The sequence below is a fragment of the Anser anser genome (assembly GCF_964211835.1).
Source record: "Anser anser genome assembly, chromosome: 3".
NCBI lineage: Eukaryota > Metazoa > Chordata > Aves > Anseriformes > Anatidae > Anser > Anser anser.
Window position 1 is genome coordinate 45,992,578 of NC_139722.1, and position 13,886 is coordinate 46,006,463.

General features: G+C 33.9%; 1 protein-coding gene across 12 annotated transcripts in view; it reads left to right on the forward strand.

Moving 5' to 3' along the window:
* The window catches only part of GRIK2 (glutamate ionotropic receptor kainate type subunit 2), a 411,583-nt gene that overhangs the window by 130,981 nt on the left and 266,716 nt on the right, over positions 1 to 13,886 (forward strand). For all 12 annotated transcript variants that reach the window (XR_014582476.1, XM_083831531.1, XM_083831527.1 and 9 more), the window contains one exon: positions 938 to 1,195. Coding sequence is in view for 11 of the 12 variants with exons in the window: in XM_083831531.1 (XP_083687657.1) it covers positions 938 to 1,195 (258 nt within the window). In the remaining variant the exon portion in view is untranslated. The remainder of the gene's footprint in view (positions 1 to 937; positions 1,196 to 13,886) is intronic.

Genomic DNA, 13,886 nt, shown 5'->3' on the forward strand with positions numbered 1-13,886 from the left:
TGGAGCAGGGCATGGGCTGAAGCACTGGTCTCCAGTACTGCCTAATTCTCCTGGCTTCTTTCTATCATGTGTCAACTCATGTTCTGCAAGATAATGCTGGAGCATACAGTGGGAAATAGTACAGACCAGAGACTGCTAATGCACAGGAATATATGGGACCACCCTATATTGGAAAGACGAACACTAAGCCACTTTAATGCAGCAGTATCATGACAGTGACTCTCAGGGCCAGTTTTCTATTTATTAATATAGGTGTAGCAAAATAGAGTATTTCCAGTGTTTAAGAATGAACACTTTTTTTTTTTTCTTATTTTCTATTTTTATTTTTTCCACTAGCAGATAGCAATTTATTTTTCTTTTAGGGAAAATGTTGGTCTAGTCAACATATATACTTATCAGATACAGAAATTCAAATGTCCATTTCAATGTAATTCATCATTTACTTGACACTTAACTGGAATTCACTTAAGATACACAATTTCTAAGTAATTAGGATCACAATAGAAATAGTATTGATGGATTGAGGAAGATGTTAACATTTAAACAGCCTAGATTATAATACTGTCTCATATGGCCCTTTTCCAAAATGAAGATGCAGCTGAGCATAAATCTCTTCTCTCGTCTGTGTTTTTTACAAGATGCACAATTGCTGGCCTTTGTGACTTCCACTGACATAGAAGTGTTTACTAAATGTAGCTGAGCACTATTTAGATGTTAAGTGTTGCTATTCATCAGCTCGCAGTCAAAGCCTAAAAATGTAGTCTGAAGTTGAAAACTGTAAAAAAAAAAAAAAAAAAAAAAAAAAAAGGTTATAGAAGAAATAATCTCTCTCAGTTTTGTTTCATGGGGAGCCTTTATTTAATACGAATTGTGCAATACCTTCAGTCACACTGCCGCCTTTCCTCTCATCATTGACAGACTTCTGTCTCCTCTTCAGCCTGTGATCAGCTGTCCCTTGGGGTGGCTGCCATCTTTGGACCATCTCATAGCTCCTCAGCTAATGCTGTGCAATCCATCTGCAACGCTTTGGGTGTTCCACATATCCAGACCCGCTGGAAACATCAGGTGTCAGACAACAAGGATTCCTTCTATGTCAGTCTCTATCCAGACTTCTCTTCACTCAGCCGTGCCATCCTTGACCTTGTGCAGTTCTTCAAGTGGAAGACAGTTACTGTTGTTTACGATGACAGCACTGGTAAGGCTAAAGCATTAGAGTATATGCAGATATATTCACATATACAAGTAGAAGGAGGAGTGGTGTCGCTACAGTTACAGCTTTATTTTAAGAAAACTTAATCTAAATTATTAGAAATTCCATTGGCAGGGTAGTGTATAATAAATATATATTTGCATAACAAAATATATTTGTATATATATGTGTGCATAACAAAATGTGGATTTATTAGAGTAAGTATTCTCGAATGTATGCCTCATTTTCTGAAGTCTGTGTGTCTGGGCTTGCAGCTGTCAATAAATCAGTCATGTTCTATTTTTGTTTACCTCAGTATTTTAACAGTTGCTAACAGCTATGTCTTTTGATTTTATTTAAAACTTAGATTTTGAAGAAAAATATGTTAACTTGAAAGATGTACTAGAATGCCTGGTCAAATAGAACAGTTAAATTCTATTGCTGCTTCTGGCATTAGCTAAGTTAGAAATCAGATGCTATATTTGTTTAGAATTTCAGTATCATCATTTTCAGAGAGATTTGCAGAAGGAGCCCTGATTTTGGCTGGTATGGGTTGAAAACAAAGGGAGTTTTGAGTCTTGTTTTGCAGATAATTCATATGAGTTAAAAATGAACTCCTGATTTTCCAGCAGAAATATACCAGTTTGCTACCTTTCCCTTAAGTTCACCTTAAAATTTCTATTTTGCCCTGAAAATGGCATTTGATTTGAAAAATATTTTTTAAAACATAAATTTAAAAAGGTAAGTCTGATTTGAGGTTTATTTAGTGGAGGCCAGAACTAAAAGCTGCTAAGAGCTTTTATTCCCCAGTAATGGAAGACACAAGGAAGCTACCCAGACAAATGAGATATATTTAATCTTCTTGGAAATGTTACAGACTTCTTCCATGCTTGTTGAACTGACACTGACAAGAAAAAAATGAGCCTCAAACCCTTCTCATAGTTCATTGGGCTGGAAGATTGTTGATACTTTTGTTACATAACACTACCATTTATCTAAATCTGAAATACAAAAATGAAATTAAGAAACCATCAATATGTGTTACATGGTAAGGCTACATGTAGTGAGACTAACTCTGCTAGATAAACCAGTTACAGAAGGATAGAATGACTGCTTCCTATTTAAGTTCAAATAAGGTGTGTATCTAGCAAACAGTGAGAAGGGAACAGTCAGAGATGGCAGTGCATTAAAATTATATGTAACCAATTTATTTCTTCATGCGTTTAAAGAGAAAAAAAAAAGGCAGGTCAGTGAAGTTTAGAGGCTCCTTTTCTAGAAGTTTCTTGGCTGAAGGTACGAAAAGCATAATCAAGCTTCTGATTTCAAGTTTAATTTTACAAACTTATGGCAAGAAATGTCAAGCTTGTTATTTTATGTAATAATATATATATTTTTTTAATTCTTGTATCCTTTTGAAATAGGACAGGAAGTGAAAAGAAACTCTCGAATTTTAATCAAATGAAGATTGGAAAAGTAATTTGTGGTTATAACTTTCTCCCTAACAACAACAACAATGAAATAATCAAAATAAAAAATTAGTGTTTAATGGGCTCTCTAAAGTCCATGTTTTATGAAAAAGATATGTTGTTAACTTATCTGATCTTATAAAGAATGCTTCAAAGTCAGGATATAAGTAGAAATAGGAATGAAGATAGAAATGTTTTTTTCCTTGTGTTTGCTGTGATCTACTTGATCTACCAGTGACTACTGTAAACATAGAGAAAAAAGAGCATGAGATCTTTTTTAAAAAAATGTGTGTGGAGATTAAGAATGAATAAGGAAGTTTAGGAATTTATTTATTTATTTTAAATAAGCATAAAGTATTATTTCCTAAAAATATTCGCCTTATATTTGTATTTTTTCTTGAGTTTCCAGGCCCTTCATATTAAGATAATTGCTGTTAACAATAACCTGCTGATAACATTAGTCTCAGCTACATCTTTTTTCTTGAAATCTATTGCACTCTGAGGAGACAGAAAAAAAATTAATTAAAAAGTAATCCTCTTTTTTTTTTTGTGGCTATTGCTGTAAGTAAAATTAAATTGTACTTTTTTTAAGACTGTCAGTTTTTAGTAGGATCCCCTTTGGACAACTCAGTCAGTTTCTTTTTTTTTAATAGCATCCCCTTTGGACAACTCAAAGATTTCAAAGGAAGGACACACCGCTGGGAAGTCCACAGCATCATTTGCCTTTCAAGTACATATGGAAACAACTCTTAGCTATGAGAAACTGTCAGTCTTAAAGCGAAGTTTAAATCTTTTTATAGTTCAGCTGCAAAATGTTTTTTTGGGGGGTGAGGGGTGGGGAGGGAAGAAACTTTTTGAAAGGAAGTACTTCCTTCATCTGAGAAAGACACTATCTCCAGTCATGGGATAAGACAAAGCTGAGTTGTGAACCTGTGTCTGAAATTGAACATGTTAGTTTTGGCTGAAACTAAGTATTGTAAGAGTCCTTATGCCATTAAGAATTAATTTCAAATTCATTAAACTGAAGACAATGGAGGCAAATCATTTATCACTTTATATGTTTCTTCATTTGGTCAGTAATTCCTTGATATAAGATGGATATCATATTTTCACCTCCTTTGTTTGTCTTTTAATCACCTACATTTTATTCTCCTTTGGAAATGCTGTTTAGGATGAAAATGCATGCCTTGTTTTATGATAATTTTTGAATTATGGATTTTCTTCTTCTGAATGGACAGTTCCCAAAAGGACCCTGTTCAAGACAATCATATTTTGCTATAGCAGTTAAATTTGGACATTGTTGCTAATTGTTAATTTTTTTTGTGTGTGTGTCAAATTTACATTATGTATTCCTATTATTACTTCATAAATATGGATACAAGGAGAGATGATACTTTAAATATAAGTAGAAAGCATGCATATGTCTGGATTCTTCTCAAGATAACATTAAGTCAAGACTGAGGAGTGGCACACACGCCAAATTCTTAGAAGACTGTAGGTCCATTCTGAGGAAAGGTATACAAGTTCTTCATTCCTTCAGTATTTCTTCAGCAAGTGGAAAAAGCTGTGTGGTTATTTGACACTGCAATCAGTAAAAGCCCATGACACTGTAGTGTCATTCCCAGGAATGCACTGGAAACTGATACTTCAAGCGCACACTTCAACTGTTCTGACAGCACCATTGTGTCCTACCGTATGCATCTGCTGTACATGCAATCTTACATGAAGGAAAGCCAGTTATTTGATTGTAACAGGATGAAGGTGGTATAGAGCATGACAATCCATGTTTAGAGCCCAGTTTTAAATAAAAGAGAAATTTGGAATCCCAGGCTCCCTTTACAACAGCAAACATCCACCCATCTAAATGATTACCACAAAGAACATTTATTACTGGTTTGTTTGTTTCCCTAGTCAAAGTACTCTCCCTGAATCCTCTGTGGAGGAATCACTGTGTATCTTGCTACTAATTTAAGAAAAGCCATAAACAAGTTGCTTTTAATGCATAGATTGGACCCTAGGGGTACGAACTAGGCACTTCTTCCGACTCTCCTCAGCTTTTTATTATGCAGAAATGGCTAAGCCAGAGAAAGTTAAGCTGTGGAGTCTAGTCCAGTCAGAATATTGAGTTGTCTTGTGCTGATCAGACCTGCCTCACAGGTTCAGGAGCCTGTAATGAGGAAAGCAGGAAAGCACATGAGAAACTGGAAGTGGTGTCCTGCTGAAATGGGGACAGAGATGTTTCTAAAGGGATATGATCAGTGACCCTAGAGAAAGCAAAGGTCAGGTTGAATACAGCATAATGAGAAAGAGTTGAGCCTCTACAAATAGGATGAAACAGATGAATAAGCTAGAAAGGTTAATTCTATCTTGTCTTAGTAATGTTACAATTGGGATAAGGTAATGAAAATAAAAATGATCACAGAATATGCAAAGGTATTAATATAATGAAGATTTCTGTCTTGGTACTATCTTAGGGAGTTGACATTGTGACAGTTGGTAGATGAACCTGTTTTTTCAGGGAAGAAAATTTTGTCTTTTTCTGTGAATTTGTGTTTGAACACTAGTGCACTGACTTTTTTTTGCTTCAAATAATAGCTATGTTCTGCTTCCTTCTATGATTTTTTTCTCCCTTCATCTTAACTCTCATGAGACTTTTTTGATGTAGTCCATCTGTTGTACAGATTAAAAATTGGAATCAGGCTCATGAACATTTTTCTTGCTAGTCTAAAGATAAGTATTGTTTCCTGTGATCCATCTAAACTGCAAAGTACGTTCCTTTTACCTAGAATTTCCCGTAAAAGAACTGGCAGGATGTAACCAGAGGTTGGTTAGTTTTTATTTTATTTTATTTTATTTTTCTTAAAATAACTTATGGTCTATTTGTTAATTAAATACCACTAAACTGTCCCTGGATGCTAATTAAATCATTTCAGTTTACAGATTTGCTACAGTCAATCGTCTTTAGGAAAGAAAAGGGGGAAAATGACAGTATATTCTTCAGCTGCGTGTCATAATAGTTTAAATTGACCAATTTAAGCAGTAATTTATCTTCTTCAAAATATTAAAATTTCAAGTACATGCTCCAATTTCTATGATAAAGATAACAGAGTAGATAAATTCCAAATAAGTTTGTGAATCCCAGAGAACTCCAGAGCAAAGTATACATGAATGGTTAGATTCTGGACCTTTTAAATTATGCTGGAACTTGTATTGGCAACTAATGCTTTATGCAGATCAAGTTGATGTAAACAGGGTTCTGATTTTTTTTTCTTAATTGACATTTGTTTTGGTCTTGGGTGAATGATTATAAACACCAAAAATCTGTTGCATCTATGAACAGAAGTCTAAGCAAAAGCCAGAAAAAAATTACTTCAGAAATAAAAATGTTTTCTCTTGGTCTTCAGTATTGAAACAAGTAATTTAATTCAAATGAAAGAAAAAGATGCCATTTTGTTGATATTTTTATTAAAAAAAACACTAGAATTTCCTTATTGAGACCAGTATTAAAATTCAAATTTCTTATTTCTGTATTTCATGCATCTTATTTTCAGATATTTTGAGGCTTGCTTTTTTTTTTTTTTTTCTCCTTTGCAGTTATTGTAACTTTATACTAATAGAAATTACATATCTTAGGGAAAATGGGTGTATGGTGATCATAGGTGAGTAACATTGCTGAAAGATTAAGGACAAAATTTTGTTCTTGAAAAAAAAATTAAAAATTTACTGATTCAAAGTAAATCTTAGCTCAGGAAGAAAATTTCTGTCCATGTATAATATACATAGTGCACTCCAAAGATGAGAAGTGTTTAAGAAACTTTAGAGAACAGTCATATAAATGAAGAAGGATAGAAAATGAGGTGGTCTGAAAAGGGCTGCTCAAATCTCTGTTTCTCTGTAAATAAATTGAGCAACCCCTAAATTCATGTGAAAAACTGTTTTCCTTTATAAACAAATCTGCATAACTAAGTCTGTCCTTAGCAGAATGAGAAAGAAGGAATAAAATATGTTCAGAATGCTGTGTTAAACATTTGATGATGAATACAATAATGAGACAATAAAGGTCTCTTGGCAACTGTTGGTTTGTTTTATTGACTTTCAGTAGTATTTAAGAAGCTATCAACTGACCTGAATCTTTTTTTGCTTTAGACTCCAACTAATTCTGTTGGCAGAAATTCTAGTTGTAATGGCATTCACTTTCTTCAATTGCATTCAGTATATTTTTCTGTTTGTACTTCCACAATAATAAACCATTGTTCATACCCAAGCATTGCTTCACTATCAGAAATATTACAAAAACCTCTTGTGTATGGGCATAGGTTTAGTGTAGGGGAAGTGGATGAAACTTCTTGCAAAGGAAAAACAATCAAGAAAACCTATCCTGTGTTTCATGGCATAGTAAATGGGACATTGAAATTGTTTAGCTAGAAACATTTAGGTTGAAATTAAAGAACAGATATCCTTGAAAGGCTGTGGAATCGCCATCTTAAAAGTTTTTTTTTTTTTCTTCCCCTGAGTGGCAATATTTTCATACTGCCTTTGGTAGACAAAAAGAAAAAGACAAGCAATTGTGACCACCTAAGGTCACTACTAGGACAATTTCCACTGCTACTCTGATGACTCTTCTGACTTGAGTGAAGCTGATGCTGACTGTCTGTACTGAATGTGCAGATATACTATGATATAAATTACTACTAAGTAACTGTATTGATAGTGGTTCCTCAAATTGGACTTACATTAGCTGTCTGTAAGATAAAAACTATACCTATGTGGATTTTTGTGTATATTGTCTTTCGTCTTGTGCAATTTTATAGAACATTTATTCTAGCTCTTTGAAGCACATACAGAATTTGAAGTACTGGTTGTACTTGAAAGTCTGGGTGGGTATCCTGTCTGGAAATAAGCAAACTTTTATGTAAGTCTTATCAAAGATTCAGAGTGGGACAGGATAGTTTAGCACAGCATGTTTAATGTAAGTATTTTTGTGCATTTCAATTTGTACATTATAAACTAATAATCAGTTTTTTTTTTTTTTTTTTTAATATATTGTTAATGGAGTGAACTGAATGAATATCTAAAAGAGAGAGATTTGCCATGTGGAACGAAGCAGACTTCAGGCTTCTCATGCATATCAGCTGGAATGACATGCAATTCTGCTCCACATCTGCTGAGCCACTGAGTCAGACAAGGACTCCATTTGCATAAAGACACCCCCAATTTAATGGAAACTTCTCATTGAGAACAAGGGCTTTTTAGTCCTTCCATAATAAACTCAGATTTGGTAGGGCTGTAATAATTAATATTGCTAATAATTTTGATCTGTTTTTGGAGAATAAGGAAATATTTTCCAGACAGATTACATACTGCATAGTATCTTTTCAGTACAGAGTGTTTCAAGTACTGTGCACAGTAATTTCATGTGAAAATATAATTAGTAAGTCTGTGCTAAACCTAATTGTGGCATTTCGATTTAGCTGATTACTTAGTATGGTGTTTTTCTTTTTAAAGAAAGTTCCTGTACTATTGGCTCAGTAAAAATCAAAAATATCTTTTCTGGTGCTACATACAAGTATCAGAGGTAAGGAGGATTCTGTGAAGTTAATATTTCACTTTCAAATTCTTCTTACATTTTGGAAGTTAAGAATTGCTCTAGCTATTGTCTGAAGAGAAAGAAAGTAAATTCACTTATTCTTTTTGGTAAATGGACCTGTAGTTGTTCTTTGAGAATAATTCTATAGATATTTAAATTAAGTGTTTGAAAAGAAAATTAACTGTCATCATGTTAAACATAATGCAAGAGTCCAACTCATCTTTCGGGAAAACATGTACCAGAGGCTCCCCCTTCTTTGGCCAGAAATTGAATTTGGATTTACAGGAACAAGATGCAGTATTTGTCTTAATATAAAAAAGAAAAATAAAGTACATCATAGAATTTTTCTACTAACCTAAGGAACACAAGTGGACGCCATATTTCCAGAAATTGGACTGTCAGTGAACACACTCTAAATGATATTTGTGGGTTTGAATAAACTTAAGAATTTAAATCATATAAAATTGGCTAGTGAATTTATGATCAAAATTATTGTTGCTTGTTTTGTTGAGCAGTGGTACATTTTATTCATCATTTTCAAATAGAGAAAATATGTGAAAGGCAAGTCAATTTAACTGAAAAATGAAAACAGGAAAATGGAGACATAATCTCACATTTTGCATGTGGCATAATTATAAACATCTCAGATTTACCCAAATTTAAGTATGTTTCCACCTCTATAACACTATTACATATTTTGTCTCTGGCTGGAGGAACACTGTGAAATGCACTTGAGATGTCAAGCCCTTTGTAAATTGCTCTACATCAGTCTCAGATCAAATAATCTATTTTAGCTTCATTCCTAGAGTGTTTTTCTCTCTTGCACTTTTATCAACTTTTGTAGTGCAAAGAATAACTGCTTTTGTTTCCGAGAATAAATGTGCTTACCTAGCATAATTCCAGTTTAGAGTGTTTATTTGTGCTTCTTTTCAAACCAAGTCTATCCCAATTTCTAGTAGATATTATTTCTTATTTAGTTTGTTATAGTTTGATGCATTAGTGATATTTCTATGGTATGGCTGGAAATTGCTGAACTTACCCTTCTGCTTCATTTTACACTGATTCTTACAGCTTTGATAAAAGTTGTTTTGTCCTTTGACTGTAGTAGATCTCTTTTACTCATCCTCAACTGCACTACTCATAGATGTCAGCCACTTGAGAGATCATACTTCCTCATATTATAAGAATTCTTTTGAATTACCCAGTACTGTTAATTATCATTGCTATCATTATCATCACACTGAAAATAAAGCTTTCAGAATGTGTTCCTTTCACAACTACAAAACTGAGTAACAGTGGTATTTCAAATCAGTCATATCATAATAGAGCCACATATGTAGAGAAATGTCATATATGTTGCTGGATAGCAACACTAGAAAAACATGGCAAATCTAAAATAGAAGTCAATGTTTTCTTCATTTTCAACATTTTCTTCAATGATGTATTTTTTTGCTTTTATTTTCACACACTAAGTGTAGAGGTGAGGGAAGGAATGAACAGTCCTCTGTTTTTAGCTGCTGTATGCTGCAGCTGATAAGTACTCTGGGGGTAAGAAAAAAAATAAATCATTTTCTTCATCTTCTTTCAGTGACCAAGACCTTTCCATGAACTAAAGACCTCCTCTGAACTTGAACAGTGCGTTGATTCCCTCCTGTGGAAGTGTGTGTGATGGGGTCTAAGGCTTTTTCACCATGGTGCTGAAAAGTCATTAGAAGAGAATTGTTACTGGAAAGAGGCTGAATTGGATCAGCTATTTGAAACTAACTATAAAACATATGTATGCATACACATGCTCTGAAGTGCACATTTCAGGAAAACAATAAATCCTATTATTGTATTGTACTTCAGTTGCATCTGGTTATGCTGAAACAGCAATAAATATGGATTCAACATTCAGATGGTAAGATCCAAGACAGAAAAACTAAGTGATCTGTGAAGTATTACAGTGGAACTCTGACTGCTGGAGTTAAACCTAGATCCCTGGTTTTCTTAAGTGATTTTTAACCCTAAGCCTACTGAACTAGCCAGCTAAACTGAAAAGCATTCTGTGATTAATGGCATGGCTCCATCCAAGAGAAAACTTTTGAAAAATGTTTTCACTTGAAAGTAGCATATCTTTTATTTGTACCGTCATACTGGGTGACAAAAAAAAAAAAAAAGTTTTTCAGTGTTACTAAATCTTTTCTAGTAATATGCTCAAAAGTAATATAAATGGTTTGATTTTGAGAAGGGAGCTGGGTGGAGCCAGGAGCTGGACTTGATGGTGATTGTGGGTCCCTTCCAACCCGGGATATTCTATGATTCTGTGATTTCCTATTAAACACCTCCCCTCCAAAAGAAAACAAAAACAGAAAACAAAACCAAATTATTAATAAACTGCTGAATTAGAAGCACTGTACCTTCTTTAAGTGTGTTTGTATAACTGAAAGACCATATATGGGGAGAGTGAAGCTTGGAATGAATTCATCAACATATGAGAAAACATGTTGACATAGTCTAAGAGTAGTTAGATTTACACACAGGAATTCTTCTGCAACTCTGAAGAAGACTTGGTGCTGGCAGATCACTTTTGGGCTTTGATAAGAGAGTAAATACAGGGAACTCAGCACTGTAGAGCCGAGTACATCTAAAATTTTTCTCCCAGAAGGAAGTGTTGTTTTCATCCAAAGAGACCTCCAGAATTCATTCTGGCACATACTAATATTATCATGGATTATTAGTGCATCTTGGCTTGCCCTAATAAATCTAATTTCTAAATTTTCATTTGAAGTTAATCTAAACAGAACAGCCATACTCCCTGAGAAAGGGTTTGTTAAATATAATTAACTTTGGCAAAACTGCTACTGAAATCAGTTACAGATACTTTTTTTTTTTTCTGTTATAGTGCTATCTTTTTTTTTTTTTTCTGTTAGGAATCAAAATTAATAAAAAATACATATAGCACACATGCATAATATTCTGATTGTTCTCTAATTCTTCAACTATAAGACTGAAAAATCATGCTAAAATGTTCAACTCTAAAGCTGTTAATAAGGATTATTAATGTATTAATTATGCTTACAGTATGGAGATAAATTTTTCTGGATTATGTATTTCTAGATTTTTTCCTTAAAGCTTATTTTCCATTAAGAACACTTTACACCATTTTGATACTGTACTTAAGTAGTTTTAAATATAACTGATGACAAATTTAAGGTTGTTTTACTCTTTTAGCATTGGGTAAAGTGATCTTAATGTAGTAAAAAAGGCTAAATATGAGTAAATGAGACTGTATAATATAAATAAATCAAACTGTATTTTCCCTTCATTTGTATTTTCCCTGTATTTTTTTTAATGATTTTTTTTTTCTGTATTATGCTGTTATATCCAAAGAACAGAAGACAGTCCACTGTTCATGTAGTCCTGCTAGCAGGTGCAATTTCTTTTTTTTTTTTAAAACCCTTTCACTAGAGGTTTTTTTTTTTTTTTTTTTTTTTTTTTTTTTTTTAATAGAGCTTGAAGATGTTATAACTAATCTTGAGAGTTCATGGGTAATATTTTCAAGATGTTCAATATCTGTGAATCACTTTATAGCAGTGAACTGTTCTGGTGTATTTGAAGCTTGTTACCAATGACCAAGAAATTGGCGTTCTCCTCCCTCCTAACCATACTCCTTTCAAAGTCCAACACGCGATATTTTTCTGAGACATAATCAGAAAAATTGACAGAGGGGCATCTGGAGAGAAGAAGGGTACAGAGAGGTGTGAGAGGAAACAACTTGCTTAAAATAGAGAAAATATTCTGGTAGCTCAACAAAGCAATATATTATTATTTTTTGACTTTTTGAGATTCTGAAGATAGGGGTAGCATTTAAAAGAGCATTACTGTTCTTTTGTACAGAAAAAGGTTCATCTGTTCAGCCTACTGCAAAGCGCATTTGCTTGCATTCTTCCTGTACAGCACAAAGGCAGCATTAATGGAAATGATAAATAGTTTGATGAGCAGGCCAGGTGGCATAGCAATGGCTTGCAAGACTGCTGAGCTGGAGACACAGGTTTTAAAACAAACTTGGTGCTCTTGCTTCCTGGACTGGTTGAAGTTTAACGTGTCTAAGAGGTAATGTGATTGATCTCTTTGGAGGAAGATGCCAGCTGGAGAGCTCACAAACTGCTCCTTCAGGATTCTCCTTAAAGATGAATTGATGGCAGCTTCTGAAAAGAGTTACTCACACCGCATTCTTCCCAGCCATTCAGAGGTAAGACTCTATCACAGTGGCTGGTTAAAGAAGGGATTGAGAGTTTAAAGGGAGAGGAAAAAGGTGTCCATGGTGAAAGAAACTGCAGGAAGTACATTCCCAAAATACAGCAACTATTTCTATACTGTTGAAAACTAGATTTGTTTAGGAGCCTGTCCACACGATTATTGTTTTTATTATTATTAATTACACTGGGTTTCTGTAATACTAATAAAATAAGAGGTTTGCATTTCATCTGAGGGCTATATTTTATTTTATATTATAAATCAACTGTATTGAAAGTATTTCAGGCTAAAATAGACAGATATTTCCTAAAAATCATGGTGAAACTAAGGATTTATTTTGTCCTTAGTTTCACTATCCTTGTAGTTCTCGTGTGATGTTTCTCCTTTCTTTGGAGGCACTGGTACTTCTTTTTCTGATTAGCTACACAAGCTGCGTACCTGCCCTCTTGAAACTGTCTGTTGCTTATCCAGAAACCTTTTTTCTCAGTGTGTGATAGCTCACTGCTTTTATCCTGAATAACCAAATTGTCCATGGACAACAGAACTGAAGATTAGTTTTGGATTAACAGTAGTTCAAAAACTTACAGCTAATATATAATACTCCACTCTTGTTTGACCTAGGACTACTTTGGTTCCTAGCCATATGCAGAGAGTAAAAGTGGAATCCCAGAGATGACTGAACACCGTAGGAAGAAGCAGTCCTCCTTGACTCTCAGGAGTCTGAATCATCCAAAAGGACCATATCATCATGAGGGAAAAGGAAAAAAAAAAAAAAAAGTGGAAAATGCAGAAGAAATTTTGGCAACATCGGAAAAAAGCAGACAAAGAATTTGTCTGGCATTGCCTGATGTATTCAGGACTATATGCTAAATAGACTAAATAAGCTAGAGCTCCAGTTGTTACTGAAAGACATTAACTCTACTGAAGAAACTCGTAAATGTATGATGTCTTACAGCTGTTGAAAATTGAGCTGGAAACATAGAGTGTTACTATAACGACAGTGGCAGAATTTATTTGTATCATATATGGGTTGCCCATTTATTTCTGAAGCATGTATTATTTTGATATTATTGATAGCACCAGTTCTAACATTTTTCTGGATATCTGGGTGCAGAGGGGAAAAAGAGAAGATAAGTGACAGTCAGGAGTTAGTCAACAGTTTGATCCAGGTGTTGTTTTTCACGTGCAGGACCTTGTTTTTTTATGTTATCTTTTCAGTGCTTCTGTTTTCATTTAGTAATGAATAATTCCCTTCTGCTCAATATCTAACCTAGAAAAGAAGGGGAAAGCATTAATTTCAGAATGGTTGGAAAGCACTGCAGGCAAAGCAATCTAAAGTCAGGGGTTTTACTTAATTACTTTTAAAAACAAACTTCTAACCAAGGATTTTGCTACTGAACTAAAG